The 22,323-nt window shown below is 44.3% G+C and overlaps 1 protein-coding gene and 1 non-coding gene across 2 annotated transcripts; both read right to left on the bottom strand.

Moving 5' to 3' along the window:
* Positions 1-13,867: 13,867 nt before the first annotated feature.
* On the bottom strand, positions 13,868-16,091 carry LOC125554493 (serine carboxypeptidase 1-like). The gene is made up of 6 exons (XM_087520026.1): positions 15,686-16,091; positions 15,442-15,549; positions 14,686-15,212; positions 14,480-14,589; positions 14,209-14,298; positions 13,868-14,126 (listed from the first exon to the last, which is right to left on the bottom strand). Exons 1-6 carry the CDS (start codon positions 16,089-16,091, stop codon positions 13,868-13,870), a joined length of 1,500 nt encoding a protein of 499 aa, XP_087376152.1.
* A 3,051-nt stretch (positions 16,092-19,142) lies between these two features.
* On the bottom strand, positions 19,143-19,213 carry TRNAG-GCC (transfer RNA glycine (anticodon GCC)). Its single transcript has one exon. It is a non-coding gene; the product is annotated as a tRNA-Gly (tRNA).
* Between the last annotated feature and the right edge of the window lie 3,110 nt (positions 19,214-22,323).

The following is a 22,323-nucleotide window of genomic DNA, read 5'->3' as shown; positions in this document are numbered from 1 at the left end:
TAGACAAACAGAGTGTCACTAGTATGCCTCTACTTGACTAGCTCGTTAATCAAAGATGGTTATGTTTCCTAACCATGGACAAAGAGTTGTTATTTGATTAACGGGATCACATCATTAGATGAATGATCTGATTGACATGACCCATTCCATTAGCTTAGCACCCGATCGTTTAGTATGTTGCTATTGCTTTCTTTATGACTTATACATGTTCCTATGACTATGAGATTATGCAACTCCCGTTTTCCGGAGGAACACTTTGTGTGCTACCAAACGTCACAACGTAACTGGGTGATTATAAAGGAGCTCTACAGGTGTCTCCAAAGGTACATGTTGGGTTGGCGTATTTCGAGATTAGGATTTGTCACTCCGATTGTCGGAGAGGTATCTCTAAGCCCTCTCGGTAATGCACATCACTTAAGTCTTGCAAGCATTGCAGCTAATGAGTTAGTTGTGAGATGATGTATTACGGAACGAGTAAAGAGACTTGCCGGTAATGAGATTGAACTAGGTATTGGATACCGACGATCGAATCTCGGGCAAGTAACATACCGATGACAAAGGGAACAACGTATGTAGTTATGCGGTCTGACCGATAAAGATCTTCGTAGAATATGTAGGAGCTAATATGGGCATCCAGGTCCCGCTATTGGTTATTGACCGGAGACGTGTCTCGGTCATGTCTACATTGTTCTCGAACCGTAGGGTCCGCACGCTTAAAGTTACGATGGTTGTTTCATTATGAGTTTATGTATTTTGATGTACCGAAGGTTGTTCGGAGTCCCGGATGTGATCACGGACATGACGAGGAGTCTCGAAATGGTCGAGACATAAAGATCGATATATTGGAAGCCTATATTTGGACATCGGAATCGTTCCGGGTGAAATCGGCATTTTACCGGAGTACCGGGGGGTTACCGGAACCCCCCCGGGGGTTATTGGGCCTACATGGGCCTTGAGGGAGAAGAGAGAAGGAGGCAGGAGGTGGCCGCGCGCCCCTCCCCTTCCTAGTCCGAATAGGACAAGGGAAGGGGGGCGGCGCCCCCCCTTTCCTTCCCCTCTTCCTCCTCTTTCCCCCCTTCTCCTTCTCCAACTAGGAAAGAAGGGAGTCCTACTCCCGGTGGGAGTAGGACTCCCCCCTGGCGCGCCCCTCCTTGGCCGGCCGCCCCCTCCCCTTGGCTCCTTTATATACGGGGGCAGGGGGGCACCCTAGGACACAAGTTGATCTTCGTGATCGTTCCTTAGCCGTGTGCGGTGCCCCCCTCCATGATATTACACCTCGATCATATTGTAGCGGTGCTTAGGCGAAGCCCTGCGACGGTTAAACATCAAGATCGTCACCACGCCGTCGTGCTGACGAAACTCCTCCCCGAAGCTTTGCTGGATCGGAGCCCGGGGTGCGTCATCGAGCTGTACGTGTGTCAAGAACTCGGAGGTGCCGGAGTAACGGTGCTTGGATCGGTTGGACCGGGAAGACGTACGACTACTTCCTCTACGTTGCGTCAACGCTTCCGCTTCGGTCTACGAGGGTACGTAGACAACACTCTCCCCTCTCGTTGCTATGCATCACCATGATCTTGCGTGTGCGTAGGAAAATTTTGAAATTACTACGTTCCCCAACAGTGGCATCCGAGCCTAGGTTTTATGGTTTGATGTTATATGCACGAGTAGAACACAAGTGAGTTGTGGGCGATATAAGTCATACTGCTTACCAGCATGTCATACTTTGGTTCGGCGGTATTGTTGGATGAAGCGGCCTGGACTGACATTACGCGTACGCTTACGCGAGACTGGTTCTCCCGCCGTGCTTTGCACACAGGTGGCTGGCGGGTGTCAGTTTCTCCAACTTTAGTTGAACCGAGTGTGGCTACGCCCGGTCCTTGCGAAGGTTAAAACAGCACCAACTTGACAAACTATCGTTGTGGTTTTGATGCGTAGGTAAGATTGGTTCTTGCTTAAGCCCGTAGCAGCCACGTAAAACTTGCAAGAAACAAAGTAGAGGACGTCTAACTTGTTTTTGCAGGGCATGTTGTGATGTGATATGGTCAAGACATGATGCTAAATTTTATTGTATGAGATGATCATGTTTTGTAACTGAGTTATCGGCAACTGGCAGGAGCCATATGGTTGTCGCTTTATTGTATGCAATGCAATCGCCCTGTAATGCTTTACTTTATCACTAAGCGGTAGCGATAGTCGTAGAAGCATAAGATTGGCGAGACGACAACGATGCTACGATGGAGATCAAGGTGTCGCGCTGGTGACGATGGTGATCATGACGGTGCTTCAGAGATGGAGATCACAGGCACAAGATGATGATGGCCATATCATATCACTTATATTGATTGCATGTGATGTTTATCTTTTATGCATCTTATCTTGCTTTGATTGACGGTAGCATTATAAGATGATTCCTCACTAAATTTCAAGATAAAAGTGTTCTCCCTGAGTATGCACCGTTGCCAAAGTTCGTCGTGCCCAGACACCATGTGATGATCGGGTGTGATAAGCTCTATGTCCATCTACAACGGGTGCAAGTCAGTTTTGCACACGCAGAATACTTAGGTTAAACTTGACGAGCCTATCATATGCAGATATGGCCTCGGAACACTGAGACCGAAAGGTCGAGCGTGAATCATATAGTAGATATGATCAACATAGTGATGTTCACCATTGAAAGCTACTCCATTTCACGTGATGATCGGTTATGGTTTAGTTGATTTGGATCACGTGATCACTTAGAGGATTAGAGGGATGTCTATCTAAGTGGGAGTTCTTAAGTAATATGATTAATTGAACTTTAATTTATCATGAACTTAGTCCTGGTAGTATTAGCATATCTATGTTGTAGATCAATAGCTCGCGTTGTTGCTTTCATATGTTTATTTTGATATGTTCCTAGAGAAAAATTGTGTTGAAAGATGTTAGTAGCAATGATGCGGATTGGATCCGTGATCTGAGGTTTATCCTCATTGCTGCACAGAAGAATTATGTCCTTGATGCACCGCTAGGTGAGAGACCTATTGCAGGAGCAGATGCAGACGTTATGAACGTTTGGCTAGCTCAATATGATGACTGCTTGATAGTTTAGTGCACCATGCTTAACGGCTTAGAATCGGTACTTCAAAGACGTTTTGAACGTCATGGACCATATGAGATGTTCCAGGAGTTGAAGTTAATATTTCAAGCAAATACCCGAGTTGAGAAATATGAAGTCTCCAACAAGTTCTATAGCTAAAAGATGGAGGAGAATAGCTCAAGCAGTGAGCATGTGCTCAGATTGTCTGGGTACTACAATCACTTGAATCAAGTGGGAGTTAATCTTCCAGATAAAATAGTGATTGATAGAATTCTCTAGTCACCATCACCAAGTTAGTAGAACTTCGTGATGAACTATAATATGCAAGGGATAACGGAAACAATTCCCAAGCTCTTCGTGATGCTGAAATCGACGAAGGTAGAAATCAAGAAAAACATCAAGTGTTGATGGTTAATAAGACCACTAGTTTCAAGAAAAGGGCAAAGGGAAGAAGGGGAACTTCAAGAAGAACAGCAAGCAAGTTGCTGCCAGTGAAGAAGCCCAAGTCTGGTCCTAAGCCTGAGACTAAGTACTTCTACTATAAAGGGACTGGTCACTGGAAGCAGAACTGCCCCAAGTATTTGGCGGATAAGAAGTATGGCAAAGTGAACAAAAGTATATTTGATATACATGTTATTGATGTGTACTTTACCAGTGTTTATAGCAACCCCTCAGTATTTGATACTGGATCAGTTGCTAAGAGTAGTAACTCGAAACAGGAGTTGCAGAATAAACAGAGACTAGTTAAGGGTGAAGTGACGATGTGTGTTGGAAGTAGTTCCAAGATTGATATGATCATCATCGCACACTCCCCTATACTTTCGGGATTAGTGTTGAACCTAAATAAGTGTTATTTGGTTTTTGCGTTGAGCATGAATATGATTTGATCATGTTTATTGCAATACGGTTATTCATTAAAGTTAGAGAATAATTGTTGTTCTGTTTACATGAATAAAACCTTCGATGGTCATACACCCAATGAAACAAGTTTGTTGGATCTCAATCGTAGTGATACACATATTCATAATATTGAAACCAAAAGATGCAAAGTTAATAATGATAGTGCAACTTATTTGTGGCACTGCCGTTTAAGTCATATTGGTGTAAAGCGCATGAAGAAACTACATGCCGATGGGCTTTTGGAATCACTTGATTATGAATCACTTGATGCTTGCGAACCATGCCTTATGGGCAAGATGACTAAAACGCTGTTCTCCGAAACAATGAAGCAAGCAACAGATTTGTTGGAAATCATACATACTGATGTATGTGGTCCGATGAATATTAAGGCTTGCAGCAGGTATCATTATTTTCTGACCTTCACAGATGATTTGAGCAGATATGGGGATATCTACTTGATGAAACATAAGTCTGAAACATTTGAACAGTTCAAAGAATTTCAGAGTGAAGTGGAAAATCATCGTGACAAGAAAATAAAAGTTTCTACGATATGATCGCAGAGGTAAAATATTTGAGTTATGAGTTTGGCCTTCAATTAAAATAATGTGGAATAGTTTCACAAATTTGTGCCACCTGGAACACCACAGCATAATGGTATGTCCGAACGTCATAACCGTACTTTATTGGATATAGTACAATCTATGATGTTTCTTACCGATTTACCACTATAGTTTTTGGGGTTATGCATTAAAGACAGCTGCATTCACGTTAAAAAGGGGCACCATCTAATCCATTGAGACGACACAATCTGAACCGTGTTTTGGCAAGAAACCAAAGTTGTCGTTTCTTAAAGTTTGGGATTGTGATGCTTATATGAAAAAGTTTCATCCTGATAAGCTCAAACCCAAATCGGAGAAATATGTCTTCATAGGATACCCAAAGGAGACTGTCGGGTACACCTTCTATCACAGATCCGAAGACAAGACATTCGTTGCTAAGAATGGATCCTTTCTAGAGAAGGAGTTTCTCTCGAAAGAAGTGAGTAGGAGGAAAGTAGAAAACTTGATAAGGTAATTGTACCTGTCCCTTATTGGAAAGTAGTTCATCACAAAAATCTGTTCTTATGACTACTACACCAATTAGTGAGGAAGCTAATGATGATGATCATGTAACTTCAGATCAAGTTACTACCAAATCTCGTAGGTAAACCAGAGTGAGATCCGCACCAGAGTGGTACGGTAATCCTGTTCTGGAAGTCATGTTACTAGACCATGACGAACTTGCGAACTATGAGGAAGCGATGATGAGCCCAGATTCCGATAAATGGCTTGAGGCCATGAAATCTGAGATAGGATCCATGTATAAGAACAAAGTGTGGACTTTGGTGGACTTGCCCGAGGATCGGCAAGCCATTGATAATAAATGGATCTTCAAGAGGAAGACGGACACGGATAGTAGTGTTACTATCTACAAAGCTAGAATTGTCGCAAAAGGTTTTCGACAAGTTCAAGGTGTTGACTACGATGAGAGTTTGTCACTCGTATCTATGCTTGAGTCTGTCCGAATCATGTTAGTAATTGCCGCATTTTATGAAATCTGGCAAATGGATAAACAAAACTGCATTCCTCAATGGATTTATTAAAGAAGAGTTGTATATGATGCAACCAGAAGGTTTTGTCAATCCGAAAGGTGCTAACAAAATGTGCAAGCTCCAGCGATCCATCTGTGGACTGGTGCAAGCATCTCGGAGTTGGAATATACGCTTTGATGAGTTGATCAAAGCATATAGTTTTATACAGACTTGCGGTGAAGCCTGTATTTACAAGAAAGTGAGTGGGCGCACTACAACATTTCTGATAAGTATATGTGAATGACATATTGTTGATCAGAAATAATGTAGAATTATTCTGTAAAGCATAAAGGAGTGTTTGAAAGGAGTTTTTCAAAGAAAGACCTCGGTGAAGCTGCTTACATATTGAGCTTCAAGATCTATAGAGATAGATCAAGACGCTTGATAAGTTCTTCAATGAGTACATACCTTGACAAGATTTTGAAGTAGTTCAAAATGGAGCAGTCAAAGAAAGAGTTCTTGCCTGTATTACAAGGTGTGAAGTTGAGTAAGACTCAAAGCCCGACCACGGCAGAAGATAGAAAGAGAATGAAAGTCATTCCCTATGCCTTGGCCATAGGTTGTATAAAGTATGTCATGCTGTGTACCAGATCTATTGTATACCCTGCACTGATTTGGCAAGGGAGTACAATAATGATCTAGGAGTAGATCACTGGACAGCGGTCAGAATTATCCTTAGTGAGATAAGGATATGTTTCTCGATTATGGACGTGACAAAAAGGTTCGTCGTAAAGGGTTACGTCGATGCAAGTTTTTGACACTGATCCAGATGATTCTAAGTCTCAATCTGGATACATATTGAAAGTGGGAGCAATTAGCTAGAGTAGCTCCGTGCAGAGCATTGTAGACATAGAATTTTGCAAAATACATACGGATCTGAATTTGGCAGGCCCGTTGACTAAATTTCTCTCACAAGCAAAACATGATCACTCTTTGGGTGTTAATCACATAGCGATGTGAACTAGATTATTGAATCTAGTAAACCCTTTGGGTGTTAGTCACATGGAGATGTGAACCATCACATAAAGATGTGAACTATTGGTGTTAATCACATAGCGATGTGAACTAGATTATTGACTCTAGTGCAAGTGGGAGACTGAAGGAAATATGCCCTAGAGGCAATAATAAAGTTATTATTTATTTCCTTATTTCATGATAAATGTTTATTGTTCATGCTAGAATTGTATTAACCGGAAACATAATACATGTGTGAATACATAGACAAACAGAGTGTCACTAGTATGCCTCTACTTGACTAGCTCGTTAATCAAAGATGGTTATGTTTCCTAACCATGGACAAAGAGTTGTTATTTGATTAACGGGATCACATCATTAGATGAATGATCTGATTGACATGACCCATTCCATTAGCTTAGCACCCGATCGTTTAGTATGTTGCTATTGCTTTCTTCATGACTTATACATGTTCCTATGACTATGAGATTATGCAACTCCCGTTTGTCGGAGGAACACTTTGTGTGCTACCAAACGTCACAACGTAACTGGGTGATTATAAAGGAGCTCTACAGGTGTCTCCAAAGGTACATGTTGGGTTGGCGTATTTCGAGATTAGGATTTGTCACTCCGATTGTCGGAGAGGTATCTTTGGGCCCTTTCGGTAATGCACATCACTTAAGTCTTGCAAGCATTGCAGCTAATGAGTTAGTTGTGAGATGATGTATTACGGAACGAGTAAAGAGACTTGCCGGTAACGAGATTGAACTAGGTATTGGATACCGACGATCGAATCTCGGGCAAGTAACATACCGATGACAAAGGGAACAACGTATGTAGTTATGCGGTCTGACCGATAAAGATCTTCGTAGAATATGTAGGAGCCAATATGGGTATCCAGGTCCCGCTATTGGTTATTGACCGGAGACGTGTCTCGGTCATGTCTACATTGTTCTCGAACCGTAGGGTCTGCACGCTTAAAGTTACGATGATAGTTTCATTATGAGTTTATGTATTTTGATGTACCAAAGGTTGTTCGTAGTCCCGGATGTGATGACGGACATGACGAGGAGTCTCGAAATGGTCGAGACATAAAGATCGATATATTGGAAGCCTATATTTGGACATCGGAATCGTTTCGGGTGAAATCGGCATTTTACCAGAGTACCGGGGGGTTACCGGAACCCCCTCGGGGGTTATTGGGCCTACATGGGCCTTGAGGGAGAAGAGAGAAGGAGGCAGGAGGTGGCCGCGCGCCCCTCCCCTTCCTAGTCCGAATAGGACAAGGGAAGGGGGGCGGCGCCCCCCTTTCCTTCCCCTCTTCCTCCTCTTTCCCCCCTTCTCCTTCTCCAACTAGGAAAGAAGGGAGTCCTACTCCTGGTGGGAGTAGGACTCCCCCCTGGCGCGCCCCTCCTTGGCCGGCCGCCCCCTCCCCTTGGCTCCTTTATATACGGGGGCAGGGGGGCACCCTAGGACACAAGTTGATCTTCGTGATCGTTCCTTAGCCGTGTGCGGTGCCCCCCTCCACGATATTACACCTCGATCATATTGTAGCGGTGCTTAGGCGAAGCCCTGTGACGGTTAAACATCAAGATCGTCACCACGCTGTCGTGCTGACGAAACTCCTCCCCGAAGCTTTGCTGGATCGGAGCCCGGGGTGCGTCATCGAGCTGTACGTGTGTCAAGAACTCGGAGGTGCCGGAGTAACGGTGCTTGGATCGGTTGGACCGGGAAGACGTACGACTACATCCTCTACGTTGCGTCAACGCTTACGCTTCGGTCTACGAGGGTACATAGACAACACTCCCCCCTCTCGTTGCTATGCATCACCATGATCTTGCGTGTGCGTAGGAAAATTTTGAAATTACTACGTTCCCCAACACAAACATCGTGGTAACTTTAACCATTGGGGAAGAAAAATGTGAAACGATACCCGATAATTTATGTGTCAATAGATGGTAATATACGCAGCACACATCTGATAACTGAGTTAGAAACACCATGGTAACTTTGACCGTAGGGAATTTTTTTTGAAAAGATACTCCGGTATCTTTTGTGTAAATAGCACGGTAGTATACCTCCCTCCTTGACATTTTTATGTGTAAATAGCATGAAAACATATGCACTGCGATAACTAAACACCATGATAAGTTTTTGACCGGGGGGGGGGGGGGAATTTGTTGCTGAAACATACCCCTTATAAATTTGATGTAAATAGCATGATATTTTAAGCACTACGGGCTTGATAGGTTACCTAAAATCACCATGATAACTTTTTGTCCCGGGAAAAAGTTGTTCAAAACATCTCAAATAATTTTTGTGTAAATAACATGATAATATAAGCACCGCATAACCGATAACTTGCAATATAAACATGATGGTAACATTTTTATGAAAGGAAAATAAGTTGTTAAAAACATACACTCGCCTTGCGCGTGGGCCTCTTGGATGAACACAACACATGGCGTGCCATGGAAAGTCACATAATGTTTAGTGTCATGAGGGGCACACGTGCTATAGGTGTGATAAGTTACGCAAAAACATCGTGGTAATTTTTGACCTATGGAAAAAGCTACCGAAACACACCCAGATTTTTAGGTGCAAGTACCATGATAATATACGAACTTTAGACCTGGTAACTCATGTACAATCCCCCATGATAACTTTGACCGGGGGGAGGTTGATGTACATATACCCTGATAACTTATGTGTAAGTACCACGGTATTTTACACATCGAAGACCTTATAACTTGTGTACAAAACACAGTGGTAACTTTGAAGGGGTGTAGTTGTGTCACACCCTAGCTAGTTCAAGCATTAGAGTGTGCATCATATTTAATTTTCTCTTAAATTTGAAATGGGGATAACAGAACCCCCAGCACCCCCCTGGAACAACTAGGGTTTACTAAAAGCTTTTTCAATGAACCTGAAATGCCCTTCTAAAAAGCCCACCCTTTTTGTTTTGGGTTAAAACCTTTGACAAAAATGGTGCACATTTTTCTAGGACATCTAAGGTCATTGGATTAATCCTTGTAGTATTTGCATTTGGGCATTTAAATGCTATAAAATATTTTAAATGCTCAAATAATCATAAACTAAAATATTTGCTGTTGGATATATTCTAAGCAGTAGTCATGATTAATTTTATGATTTATGGTAATGCCCTGGCATTTAAAGCCCCGAGGTTACAGAAATAATAGAATAAATAAAAAAACAAAAAAGGAGAGAAAGAACAGGGACTTACCTGGCGCAGTCCACCAGCCCACCCGGCTCGGCCCAGTCCACTGGCTCTTGCCAGTCGTCCTCCTCCTCTCGCCAGGAGGACGAGAAGCGCGTGGCCGGCGCCCGCGGCCACACGCCGGCCACCTCCTGCTTCCGCCGACGCCCTGGAGGCGTCTACGAGTGCCACGCCGACCCCCACGTCCCCCTCTCTTTCTCCCCACTCTCCCCCTCTCTGGCTCTCTCCCCATCTCCCTGCCGAGCGCAGCCGTCGCCGCCGACAAGCTCCACCGCAGCCACCGCCGTCCATTCGTTGCCTTGCCATGCCAAGAAGCTCGCCGTCGTCCACTGCTTCGCCTCGACCCATCCCCAAGCGCTCGCTCGCCCCGGAGATGCTGCACCAAGCTCGTCTTCAACCTCGGTCGCCGGAGATCCCCCTCGCCGCCCCGCTCGCTCCAGCCTTCCCCGAGCTCGCCGTTCGCTCCCTGCAACCGCTGTGAGCTCCGCCACCGTTTCCCCCTCTCCCCGCGCTTGTCCGCGTCCTCTAACCACCACGGCCATCGAAGCCGAAACTCGCCGCCGCCACCGCACGTCGCCGTCATGGCCACAGCCGCGTTGGGACGCAACCGAGCACGCCTTCGTCTTCCACGCACTCGCAGGAGCCCGTAGCACCCCCGCACGCCCCTTGCCGTGCCTGCTAACGACTAGTTCAACCTCACCCGAGCTCCGGCCGCCGCCAAGGTCGACGCCGGCGATGTTTCCGGCCACCCCAGCTCCGGCTACTGCCACCACCTGACGCGGCTCACTCCCCGCAACACGTAGATGGTCTCCGCCGTCCTTTTGGTCGCCGGAGTGCAAAACCCGAGCCCTCCGCCGCGTCTGGCCTCGCCGGCGGCTAGACGCCGGCGAGTTTGACTCTGTTTGACCCCGTGTGGGCCCAGGTTGACTCCCCTCCTGAGTCTATGACAGGTGGGGCCGGCCTGCTAATTAGTTTAGGATTAGTTTTAACTAAATTTAATTAGTTTAGTCACTGACATGTGGGCCCAGGCCCCACTGACAATTAATTAGCACTAACATAATTCTGTTAATTAGTTGAGACACTGACAGACAGGGCCCACCAGTCAGGTTTGACCTGGCCGACCCAGTTGACCCGCCGACGTCACACCTATGTCATGCTGACGCATTAATTCAATTACTGAAATTATTCTTATATAGGAAATTCCAGAAAATAGCCAAAACTTCTAAAAATCATAGAAAATCAACCATAGCTCCAAATCAAACAAGTTATATATGAAAAATGATCAGAAAAATTCAATCTATCCATCTGTAATGGTTTCATGAATGAAAAAACAAGTTAACCTTGCTGTTTAAGCAGAATAAGATAATGCACTAATAAGGCTATATTAAATGAGCTAACATGAGTTCATCCCCTTCTGTTTTAGCTTGCATTAGGCCAAGACACATTCATCTTGCCATGTCATAGCATGCATCATATTGTTGCATATTGTCATGTGTTGATTATGTTCGGTGTGCCTTTCGTGGTAGGTTCTGCCTCCGAGGATAACCCCGAGTATCCGTCTGAAGGGTAGTACCCTACTACCACTACATCAGGCAAGCAACCATTGATCATTCTGATACAAACCCATGTTCTCGCTTCTGCTCTTGTTTACTGCATTAAGACAACACGATTCAAACTGCTGTGTGCTACGGTAGTTGAACTCTTATCCTCTGCATGACCTGTCATTGCCACAGTAACTAGATGAAACCCACTAGCATGTGTAGGAGTTGATTGAGCCATGTATGTGTTTCCTACCTTTCTATGCCTGCTATGCTTAGAGTTGTGTCAGGTCTGGTCCATCTGGGTGATGGGCTAGAGTGAAATGGTTATATCGGTAATGTGAGGGATGTGATGAACATGATTTGGTAAAGGTATCGATGAGAGGCCATGTAGGAGTACATGGTGGGTTGTTTCATTGAGGCCGTCCATAAGAACTGAGATCTGTATGTGTGATTTAGGATGTAGTTACTACCATACATTGGGCCTGAAACCAATGGACCCTCTCGGCTTCTTAATCACCCTAGTACTCTGACCAGGAGTTGCAAATAGTTTCTGGTGTTTGCAGGTTATGTGTTGGCGGCCGTGCATAGCGCTGACCCTAGGGGTGGGCTATGTTGCGGTAGATACACCGTGGCACGATGTACCGAGTCACCCGTTTGGTGTCTCGGAACCCTGTTCACATCATTCGGAGCCGTATGTGGAAACCTCGGCCGGACTCCCTGCGGATGGAACCTGGATAGGTGATACACCTGGACTAGAGACTTGAGTGTTTAGGTAGGCCGTGGCCGACACCCTCGTTGGGCTTCCGCTTGAAGGTTGCCGAGTACATGTCATGTAAACGGCGATAAGTGGTGAAAGCGTGTATGAAGAAGTACACCCCTGCAGGGTATAAAACTATTCAAATAGCCGCGTCCGCGGTAAAGGACTACTTGGTTGCCTATACAGTTCATAGACAAGTCAATGGATACTACTAAAAGACTCAAGATAAGTGTGAGTACCGAGGATGGCCCTCTCGTAGGATGTCGAGGGAGGATCCCCGGTGGAGTATTGTGTTGGTGAGTAGTGGACTCGTGTGCGAAAACTATTTTTACTAGTGGAGTTCCGTAGGATAGTTTAGCCAAGAGTCAAAGCTGGCTTGCTGCAATAACCCCACCACCTTCTTGAGAATGAGCATGTATAGTAGGATCTGATGTAAGACTTGCTGAGTACCTTTGTACTCATGTTTGCTTAATTACTGTTTTCAGACGACAACACCGCCCCCTCCGATGGGTTTTATGTAGACCTTGATGTCGACGAGTGACTAGCCACTCAGGTGGTGATCCTGGCCATGGAGGGCCCTATGTAGATAGACAGGCTTCAGAAGCCTTCTTGCTTTCTAGTGTCTGTACTCAGACTATTTACTTCCGCATGTGCTTGTATGCTTGTATGACTTGAGTGTCGGGTCATGTGACCCCTACCTGTATGAACATGTTATGTATGGCTCTCTGGAGCCTTTAAATAAAGTACTTGAGTTGTAGAATTTTGTTGTGATGCCATGTTGTATGTACTTATATCGGGCATATTGTGTGTATGATTGAAATGCTTGGTATGAGTGGGATCCGACAATCTAGTTATTTATCCTTGGCAGCCTTTCTTATGGGGAAATGTAGTCTAGTGTTTCTCGAGCCATAGTAGTCCGCTACAGCCCGGTTCACCGGAGTCCTGCTAGCCCAGCACTACTGCTCAGGACACTTGACTGGCCGGCATGTGTTTCACTTCGTTTCTATGTCTGTCCCTTCGGGAAAATGTCACGCGGTGACATCCGGAGTCCTGCCTAGCCTGCTACAGCCCGGATTCTCCGGAGTCCTGTTAGCCCAGTGCTACAGCCCGGATTCACTCGCTGATGACCAACATGCTCGATGTGATTCATGTATGCATGTCTTCATAGGTCTGCGCCGCTTTGGGTTCACGACTAGCCATGTCGGCCCGGGTCTCTGTCATATGGATGCTAGCGACACTATCATATATGTGAGCCAAAAGGCGCAAACGGTCCTGGGCCATGGTAAGGCGACACCCGTGAGGATACCGTGCGTGAGGCCGCAATGTGATATGAGGTGTTACCAGCTAGATCGATGTGACTTAGAATCGCGGTCCTGACAAGTTGTTGAAGCATAATACCTGGTACGTTCTATGTAAATAGTACGGTAAGTTATGCAACACAGGCCCGATAACTTGCATACGAATACCATGGTAATTTTGTCCTGAGAAGAAATCATGTGATAGATGTGAAAAAGTGGCAGTTTTCTTGGGGATGGGCGCTCGAGATGTGCGGAAGAAGCAGGTTTCTCGAGCGAGCCTGCGAGGTCATTTGAGAAGAGGCGAGGTCAAAGGATGAGGAATCGTGTTGTACTTTAAAATAAAAGAAGTAGAGGTGTGGCAGTTTTGTTTATATGGCACACGTGTGCTAAATATCACAGTCATATGTACTCTCACGATTATGAAACTTGGCTATGAGACATCAGATTACAACATCAAAGGCAGATAACAAAAGCTACGCCTTCTTGTAAGGCGGTAGGATCCCTTTGAGAAAGGACCGGAGCAGTATGAGCGCTCTCTCGGGTTGCAAGGCCGGGACCGTGTGTCCTGCTCCTCTCACGGTAGCGAACGTGAACCCTCCCTTGTACTGCTGAACATAGCCTCCTACCTCGTGGCCGGTCGTCCATGGACGCCATGGCTCGATGACGGACGGGTTGAGGTCGCGAACCGTGTACCTCGTGCCGGTGAAGGGACAAATAGAGTCAAAATCCCCGCTGAAAATCATTTCGTCAGTTTAAGTATCGACAAGGCGCGCGCATGTTCGTCATTTTTTCTTTGAAGAATGTGTTGGATTACCTGAACAGCCATATGGGCAGGCCGTGGTCGATTAGCCATTTCAAGGTTGGCACCATGGTATCCGGCGAGTCCTTGAAACCTATAAAGATTCTACACCAACAAGAAATTGAACAAGATCATATTATACATATGTGTACATGTATATCTGGCGAGTTCTTGAAACCTATATATAAAGATTCTGCACCAACAAGAAATCGAACAAGATCATATTATACATATGTGTACACATATATATAGCTCATTTCATCAGGTTGATCTCAGGTGTTCGTACCTGTTGCAGCCACGCCATTTCGTTTCTCTGGCGTGCAGAGCCCTTTGCACCGCGGGACGATTCAGGTAGGCAAAGGTAGTCACTTCACCGCACGGATCGTACCCAGGTAACTGAAATAAAAAAAAATTCATGAGACATTTCAGAACACTTGCTACGATGCAGCTCGATCTATCAAAATGTCTTTTTTTTGATATATTTGTACGTACTTGGCTGCTAGAGTAGTAGGAGCCGTTGTCGCTGGTGATGCAGGTGGGAGAGTATATGTTGTACATGTCGAGGTCCCTATGCGTATAGTAGGATTTACTAATAGCTTCATGGCACATACCACCATAGGAGGAGCCGTTGAAGCTGCAGTGGCTGGAGATATCGGCCCAGACCTCGTCGGAGATCACCCCGTGGTTCCACAGGTACTCGTAGCGCCTTCTCTTGTTCTTCGCAACGTCCAGCAACGGGTTGCCGACCAAGATGCCCTTGAGATTTAGCATGACGCCCGTGTTGTTGTTGTGGGCTAAGATGGTGGCGGCGAGCTGGGGCACGTAATGGCCAACGTAGCTCTCCCCGGCGATGTAGAGGGCGCGCGCCTTGTACTCGGGGAACCTTTCAAGCCAATTGACGAGAAAGGTGTAGGTGTCCTCGGCTGTTAGTGGATCCCCCATCCTGTCGTAATCAGAAGACGTATTGGAGTAGGGGAATCCCACGCCGGCGGGTGATTCCAGGAAGATGACGTTTGCCTCTGCAAGTTTTGGTGGTGCTTAGGTACATAAGGTGCATTTACAAACTCTGGCCAAATTTGTAGAGAAACACAAACATTTATAAAATAACAGATATAAAATAGATACGGTGATGAATCTAATACTATTGATGTGATATAGTAGGTGTTAATAAGAAAACCTGTAAAATAAGTTGGATCAAAGTTTGGTTAAGACAAAGCTAATGTGCGGTAAAAACGAAAGGACCCTGACCGTTGTTCCAGGCATGTTTGTTCCTACTGAGGGTTTGGTTGTCTCTGTTCACACGGAAAGGACCCAACTCTCGCATCGCTCCGAAGCCCAGCGACGAGCATCCAGGCCCTGCATGCATGCTCCACATCAATCTGTTGTGATTTTTTTTACATATATTGCTTCAAAAAATGTTTGCAAATGAATTTTTGGCAAATTTACCAAACAGATTGTTCAACATTTTGCAACGGTACTAGCTACTACTCACCTCCGTTGAGCCAGAGGAGGAGTGGCTTCGCTGCCTTGTCGCTAGGCGCTTCCACGAAGTAGTAGAAGAGCGCACGGCCGTTGTGGCCGTCGACGGTGATGTACCCGGCGTACTGGTCGAAGTCGACGCCGTCCGGCTGCCCTGGCAGCGCCGAGATCTTGTCGGCCGCCTTTAGAGTGCGGTGGTCGGAGCTGGGGTACTCATCTGTTCGGAGGCTATTGGTGATTACGGGAACTGATCCGTCATGGAAAGTAGGATGACTAATTGTGTTGCCGCTGCTGCTTCTGGATTTTCTAGATAAGAGGAATTCTGTGAGATGGGCCTCCTGAGATGATGCATGGGCGTGCAATGCAATTGTGGGAATGAGAAACAAAAAGTGGAATCCAGCAGTAGTAATAGTCCCCATCTCCTGAGATGATCGACTATTCAAGTGTGCTGTGGGGTAAATGATGGTCTAATTCGCATGGTTTTTATAGGCCATGGAGTGGGAGCAAGAGGGTACAACGACACCAAACAAAGCAATTTCTGTTAATTTTCTCTTTTCTTTTCGAGTGGTATGCAAGGATGCCATCTGAGCAAGATCAAATCCGCATTAATGTACTGCCATAATATTCCTTTAACACATGGTGAAATTCATGCTTTCTCTAGCTATTTTTTATGATAGAATCATGCTTTAATTGCACTCATGTGCCAAAACGCTGTAAATAGGCAAGCAACAATAGTAGTATTAAACTCTGTAAAATAAATAAATAAATTTGGTCATTACTTCATTCTATTTTATTTTATTGCACAAAATGATCGTAACTTTTTGTAATGTGCAAAAGATAAAAGAATGGGCGGCTCCCTAGCTGTCGCGGATCATACTAGAGGGTGACTATGTATTCACTCCCTCAAACTGTTGCTGGCACCGCGTCCCCGCCTTCCTGACACACGGAAATGCATATTTCACAGCTTCCTCTTACACAACACTTTCTCCAGTCTATGTTGCTCATGGTGCTACACATAGTCGTCTTCCATAAGACATGCAAAGCTTGTCATGAAGCTTGTCCCCGACAACATCATTGCCACCATGAAGAACAACACAAACAGTCTGTGAATTGTATTTCAACAAGGAAATGGTGCATGATTGCCTAATCCAGGAAAAATCATGCGGATATATAATTGATGATGCATTCCTTAGAGACAAACACTATGTGAAAGGTTGGAGATCTCATAATTCAGCTCATTTTTATAGATTTTGGCATAGCTAAAAAAAGAAGTGGCACTTCTACTTCGACCACTGGCCTTTACTAGGGGAAAGGGAAGGGGAACAAAAATTTATGAACCTTTCATTTTTTTATTTAAGTTCAAGTCTGACAGCAAGGCAATCACTTCCCAGTGCTTGTTAGGCTATGAATGGAAGTTTTCAAGTTTTGCACTAGGTAGCAACATGACAACAATGGCTACCATCGCAGATATGTTATCAAGCAACCGTCAGGCTATGATGATCGCAATGCTTGCAGCACTGATGATGACAAGGGAGAAGAGGAACACAATAATAACAAAGAAGAAGAAGAAGAAGAAGAAGAAGAAGAAGAAGAAGCAGAAGCAGAGAACGATGACAATGTGGCAACAACATATGAGGAGGAGGACAATGATGACATGGCAAGACATTTAGAGCAGTTGAAATGTCTTGCCATGTCATCACTGAGTCCCTGGAAACTGCTAATGGTGAGGCTACATAAACAAAGCCCTCTCGGCTCTCTTTCATTGACTCAACAAGTGGACATTTTGGAGTCAAAGCTTGACACAGACAAGTGGGTGCCACTGGCGGTGGGCAATGGGCTAGGTTCTAACCGAGCACTATTCGCCAACGTAGACGTCTCATGGTTTGTCTCAGGAACCTTGTTTAGATGTGTAGGTGGATGTCATTTATAATATTGACATGGACGGGGTGTTCGTTTCTGTAAGCTTTCTGAAGGTAACTAACTCGATTCTAAATTGGAACACGACATTGTATCCATGTAATTCCTTGCATTTTGGGACACTTTAATAGAAGGCGTCCATTATAACGATAAAAGGGAATATACAGTGTGGCTATTATTACAAGAACACACTTCAAAGGATATATCTCAGCCAGTGCAATCCTAGTAATTACTTCTTCTATCTTTTTAGCTAGATAATAGCCTCGCCTCGTTGCACCCGCAAAAAAAATATAAAAATAGCCTTGCCTCCTTCAACCAAGTTTTATTCAGATACACGTCGCTCCAAACTCTGAGTATATGAAAAATGGCACTACAACATATCACTTATGAAATATGCCAATACAATTTCTCAATACACACAGAAAGGCTGTTGTGATATTTTTCGGATCAAAATAACCTCACTAAAAAGTGATGTACACCGCAGCAAGAACAAAACCGTTCGATCTTAATTCGGGGAGCTACCCGGAAGAATGAGCACAAGCACACCATGATTTCTCTCTCATTACTCTCCTGCCTCTACGTGATCACAAAGGCTCGAGATTTCATACCGCTCAATCTTAATTCAACTTGTGTTACAGATTTTGGCATAGCCAAAACAAAGTACTTCTACTTCGCCCTCTGACCTTTACTCGAGGGAAGGGGAAGCAGAAGAAAATTCTATGAACCTTTCCTTTTTTCGTTAAGTTCAAGCAGGCAACCATTTCCTGATGCTTGTTAGGCCATCGACCGACGTACACCACTGAGTTCCTGGTGTATAGCCAAATAGTCTCCCTCAACAGAGTTCTCTTCATATACATACCGCTCCAAATTCCAAGTATATGAAAAATGTCACTAGAAAATACCACTTATGTAATATACCACTACAATTTCGCAATACACACACAAAGGCCACCGTGATATTACACGGAACTTCCAAAAAAAGTGATGTACACCGTGGCAGGAACAAAACCGTTGGATCGGTCGGGGAGCTACCGGGAAGTGTGCACAAGCATACCATGATTTCGCTCTCACTACCCTTCTTTATCTGATCTTGATGTTTATAAAGCAAAATAGATTTGTATAACTGACAAGATCATGCGTAACATTCAAGATTATACGAAAAAGAAAGGACTAAAAATAAAAAAGTTTGCACCAAATAGTCTCCCTCAACAGAGTTCTCTTCAGATACATACCGCTCCAAATTCCAAGTATATGAAAAATGTTACTAGAAAATACCAATTATGTAATATGCCACTACAATTTCACAATACACACACAAAGGCCACCGTGATATTACACGGAACTTCCAAAAAAAGTGATGTACACCGCGGCAGGAACAAAACCGTTGGATCGGTCGGGGAGCTACCGGGAAGTGTGCAAGCATACCATGATTTCGCTCTCACTACCCTTCTTTATCTGATCTTGATGTTTATAAAGCAAAATAGATTTGTATAACAAGATCATGCGTAACATTCAAGATTATACGAAAAAAAAGGACTAAAAATAAAAAAGTTTGCACCAGCCGGGAATCGAACCCGGGTCTGTACCGTGGGAGGGTACTATTCTACCACTAGACCACTGGTGCCTCGATGACACTTTTATTTGAAATTGTTATAAGACGATTTTCTAGCATCCGGAAAACCAGGCAGCATGTCAGTTCAGTTTCGATGCTGGTCAACTAATACATGTGCACATACGCCATTGTAGTCCTAGGCACGTGTCACAAAGAAAGTGGTGAACAACAAATTGGACGTCTATTCTTCACAGGGCACATGAACCATTCCTATCATTACTGCCGCTGCCAGAGCTTTCCTAATCTTATTCATGTACGACTTGTTGATCTAAGTCCACCAAGAATAACCAATGCTGACGAAGGCCGATATCCACTCCACAAAGGCTTCTCCTAGTGTGTTGCACGATTACAAGGCATGTTCATATTTCAAGTGGTTTGACAAAGAACGGGAGGGGAGGGCAAGAATTGTTATTAGGGAGCATGCTAGCGAGAAGTTGATGTTGGAGAAGATAAAAATGAAGAAGGCTCGGAATGAGAGGTTCAAACTGGAGAGGAAGATGATAGCTATAATGCACAAGGATTAGCTAAAATCTTAGAATACCGTGCTAATATGTGATGTTTTCATATTTCTGTGTTGTCTGCCGTTGTGTTTACAGTAGTTTTCAACAAGTACAGATTGGTATAAGTGTGATATAGTATTTGCAAAATATTTTGTTTGACTAATTAATATATAGGAGTATGTACTATATGTCATACTAAATTTTTTTTTCATGTCATAGAAGGCATGAGCATCACTTGTACTCGCATGTATGCCTTAATGTTTTGTTGGACTAATTAACATATGCTCTAATATGTAGTACATATTGGTGCTTACACTAATTAGTCCAACAGAAGATAAAGATCTTTGCATATGTGTGACTACATGTGTTGCCCATTGCCTTACTGTGACCAGCAGAATAAATTATAAGGACAAATTAATATAGTTCGGTTTACTTTTTAAAATTCTTAACCGTAACGAGCAGGAAAAAGAGCTCGACGTTGTCATTAGTCACAACGGTAACTTACAGGGGAGCAAGTACCTTCTTTTTATATGTGGGATTCTAAGGAACAGTGAATGAAACCAATACATTTGTTTGGACCTCCTATGGTGCTGCGTACATGGGATTGACTCCCCCTTATCTCTTGGTTAGTTAGGAGTCGAGATCAATATTATAATATTCTCCTCTTTCATGGTAAATTGGTAATACTCATTCATTATAAGCCCATCCTTAATAGAATAAACATGCCGAAACAAAGTGTTACAATGATCAATGAAATGCGAGCGAACCACAATACTTATAGTATGATCCAAGGAATTAAGCATTTTTTGAGGTTATGGTGATTGTGTTTGTTGTTAATCATTGGTCCAGTCATAGGTGGCTAGGCAAAGCTGGATCTTCCGAGTTTCCTTGGGTGCTTACTTGTGTTCTTTGATACATAGTGATGCCTTCTTTTGTTTCAAAAATTGTGGAACAAAGTAAATGTTTACTGGTTTTTTAACTGGTAAGCACACATCCAAGAGTGTGGCGCCCACGAGCGTGAGATAGTACTCCACTAATTATTTGGGCTTTCTAAATTCTACTGTAATACCAAGGACTAGACCCAGTCTTTGCTTCTTTTTCCTAATAAATACAACCCAGAGTGCATGATTTAGTTCCACATCGACAAACGAGATACGGACACCCTATGTCGTGGAATTGTCACGACAGATGTCCTCGTCGAAGGACTTAGTTGTGGAGCCATTGCGACGAGGTTAGCTTAAAGGGGTTAAACAGGACAAACGACACAGAGAGTTTATACTGGTTCAGCCCCTTGCGGTGAAGGTAAAATCCTACTACAGTTTGAGGTGGTATGCTAGGGTTTCGATTATCAGGGAGCGAATACACTTTGCCTAGCTTTCGATCTGTTGTTTCTTGTCCCAAGTTGCTGTCGGGTCGTCCCCTTATATACATGGGTTGACGCCCTGCGGCTTACAGAGTTCTGGCCGGCTCATACAAACATGTCCGGCTCGGTGACTTATCTTACATGCCTTATAATACAAGTTACATATACATGGCGATTTATACTCATGGGCCTTAAGCCGCCTCTCGGTTTGGGCCCTTTAACATGCCTACTTCATGAACCGCCACCTTCACATACTCATGGGATTTGTCTAGATGAACCACCATTGGGATAACCCGGCCCCTCCTGGGCGGGTCATATCCAATAGTCATATCCCCAACATTAGGCCCCAGATTGATTTGAACCTGTTTATGTCAATCTTCAACACTTAGAAAAACCCTTCTTCATCTTCTTGTGAAACATTGTAACCCGTCATGACATCATCTTCGGAAATTGCGGTAACCCGCCGTGACGTCACCTATGATTAATACTACACATGGCCCAAATCTTTAATAAATCTTTTCCTTTACTGACCCTCCAAAAATCGAGGCGCCCGCACCGTCACATATCCACTTTCATGTCTCCTCGATTCCCGCGCCTGCCACATATCCTTCCGGCCTTATAAATAGGGTCACGGGTTCACTTTTCATTCTCCCCATTTGCCTTCTCTCCTTCTTCTTCCTCCTCGCGACGCTCCAGTACGCCCGAGCTCCACCGCCGTCAACCTTCGTCCCCTTCGTCAACTCCGGCCGCCGCATCACCCTGGATGGACCAGAACACCGCGGCACTCCTCCTCTGTCAATCAGCATCGGTAAGTCTTCCCCTTTCCTCTTCATAAATCTATGTTAGGGTTTCTCTGTTCGTCGGTATTCATCACCGTTCTTCCCTTTCTCCGTCCTAGATCGCATAGTTTTGATCTGAAAATAGCACAGATCTTGCGTGGTAACAGTTTTAGCACTTATTTTTTGATATCAGGCTATATCCTCATTGTAATAGATCTCATCTGAGCACTCCCATTTTTTTGTTGCCGCCATCTTAGGTTTAGCTTTTATTTCCTTTTTCTGAACAACTGCAGATCCAATCTTATAACTTCAACCTGTGAAACTTGTTTGTCCCAACACTTCATAGAATTTGCTCTTGTCAGATTTTAAATATCCGTGCTGGTCAGGGCGGCTTATATCACCGGCTTACAATTACCCATATATCATTAGGCCCCATCTAAGCCACCATTCTGATTATATACTGCATCTTTTACTTCTGGT

This window comes from Triticum urartu, chromosome 4A, assembly GCF_056163025.1.
Source record: "Triticum urartu cultivar PI428250 chromosome 4A, HENAU_Tu73, whole genome shotgun sequence".
Classification (NCBI taxonomy): domain Eukaryota; kingdom Viridiplantae; phylum Streptophyta; class Magnoliopsida; order Poales; family Poaceae; genus Triticum; species Triticum urartu.
The sequence above is the reverse complement of the archived record's forward strand: the minus strand, read 5'-3'. Positions and strand labels throughout refer to the sequence as shown.

Bases quoted from the DNA above. Each gene is read 5' to 3' on its own strand.
- LOC125554493 (XM_087520026.1), bottom strand. From the start codon at position 16,091: ATGGGGACTATTACTACTGCTGGATTCCACTTTTTGTTTCTCATTCCC. The intron at 15,213-15,441 runs GTCAGGGTCCTT...CAAAACTTGCAG, and splicing joins CAAACATGCCTGGAACAACG to AGGCAAACGTCATCTTCCTG. The intron at 14,590-14,685 runs GTACGTACAAAT...TTTTTATTTCAG, and splicing joins CCTACTACTCTAGCAGCCAA to TTACCTGGGTACGATCCGTG.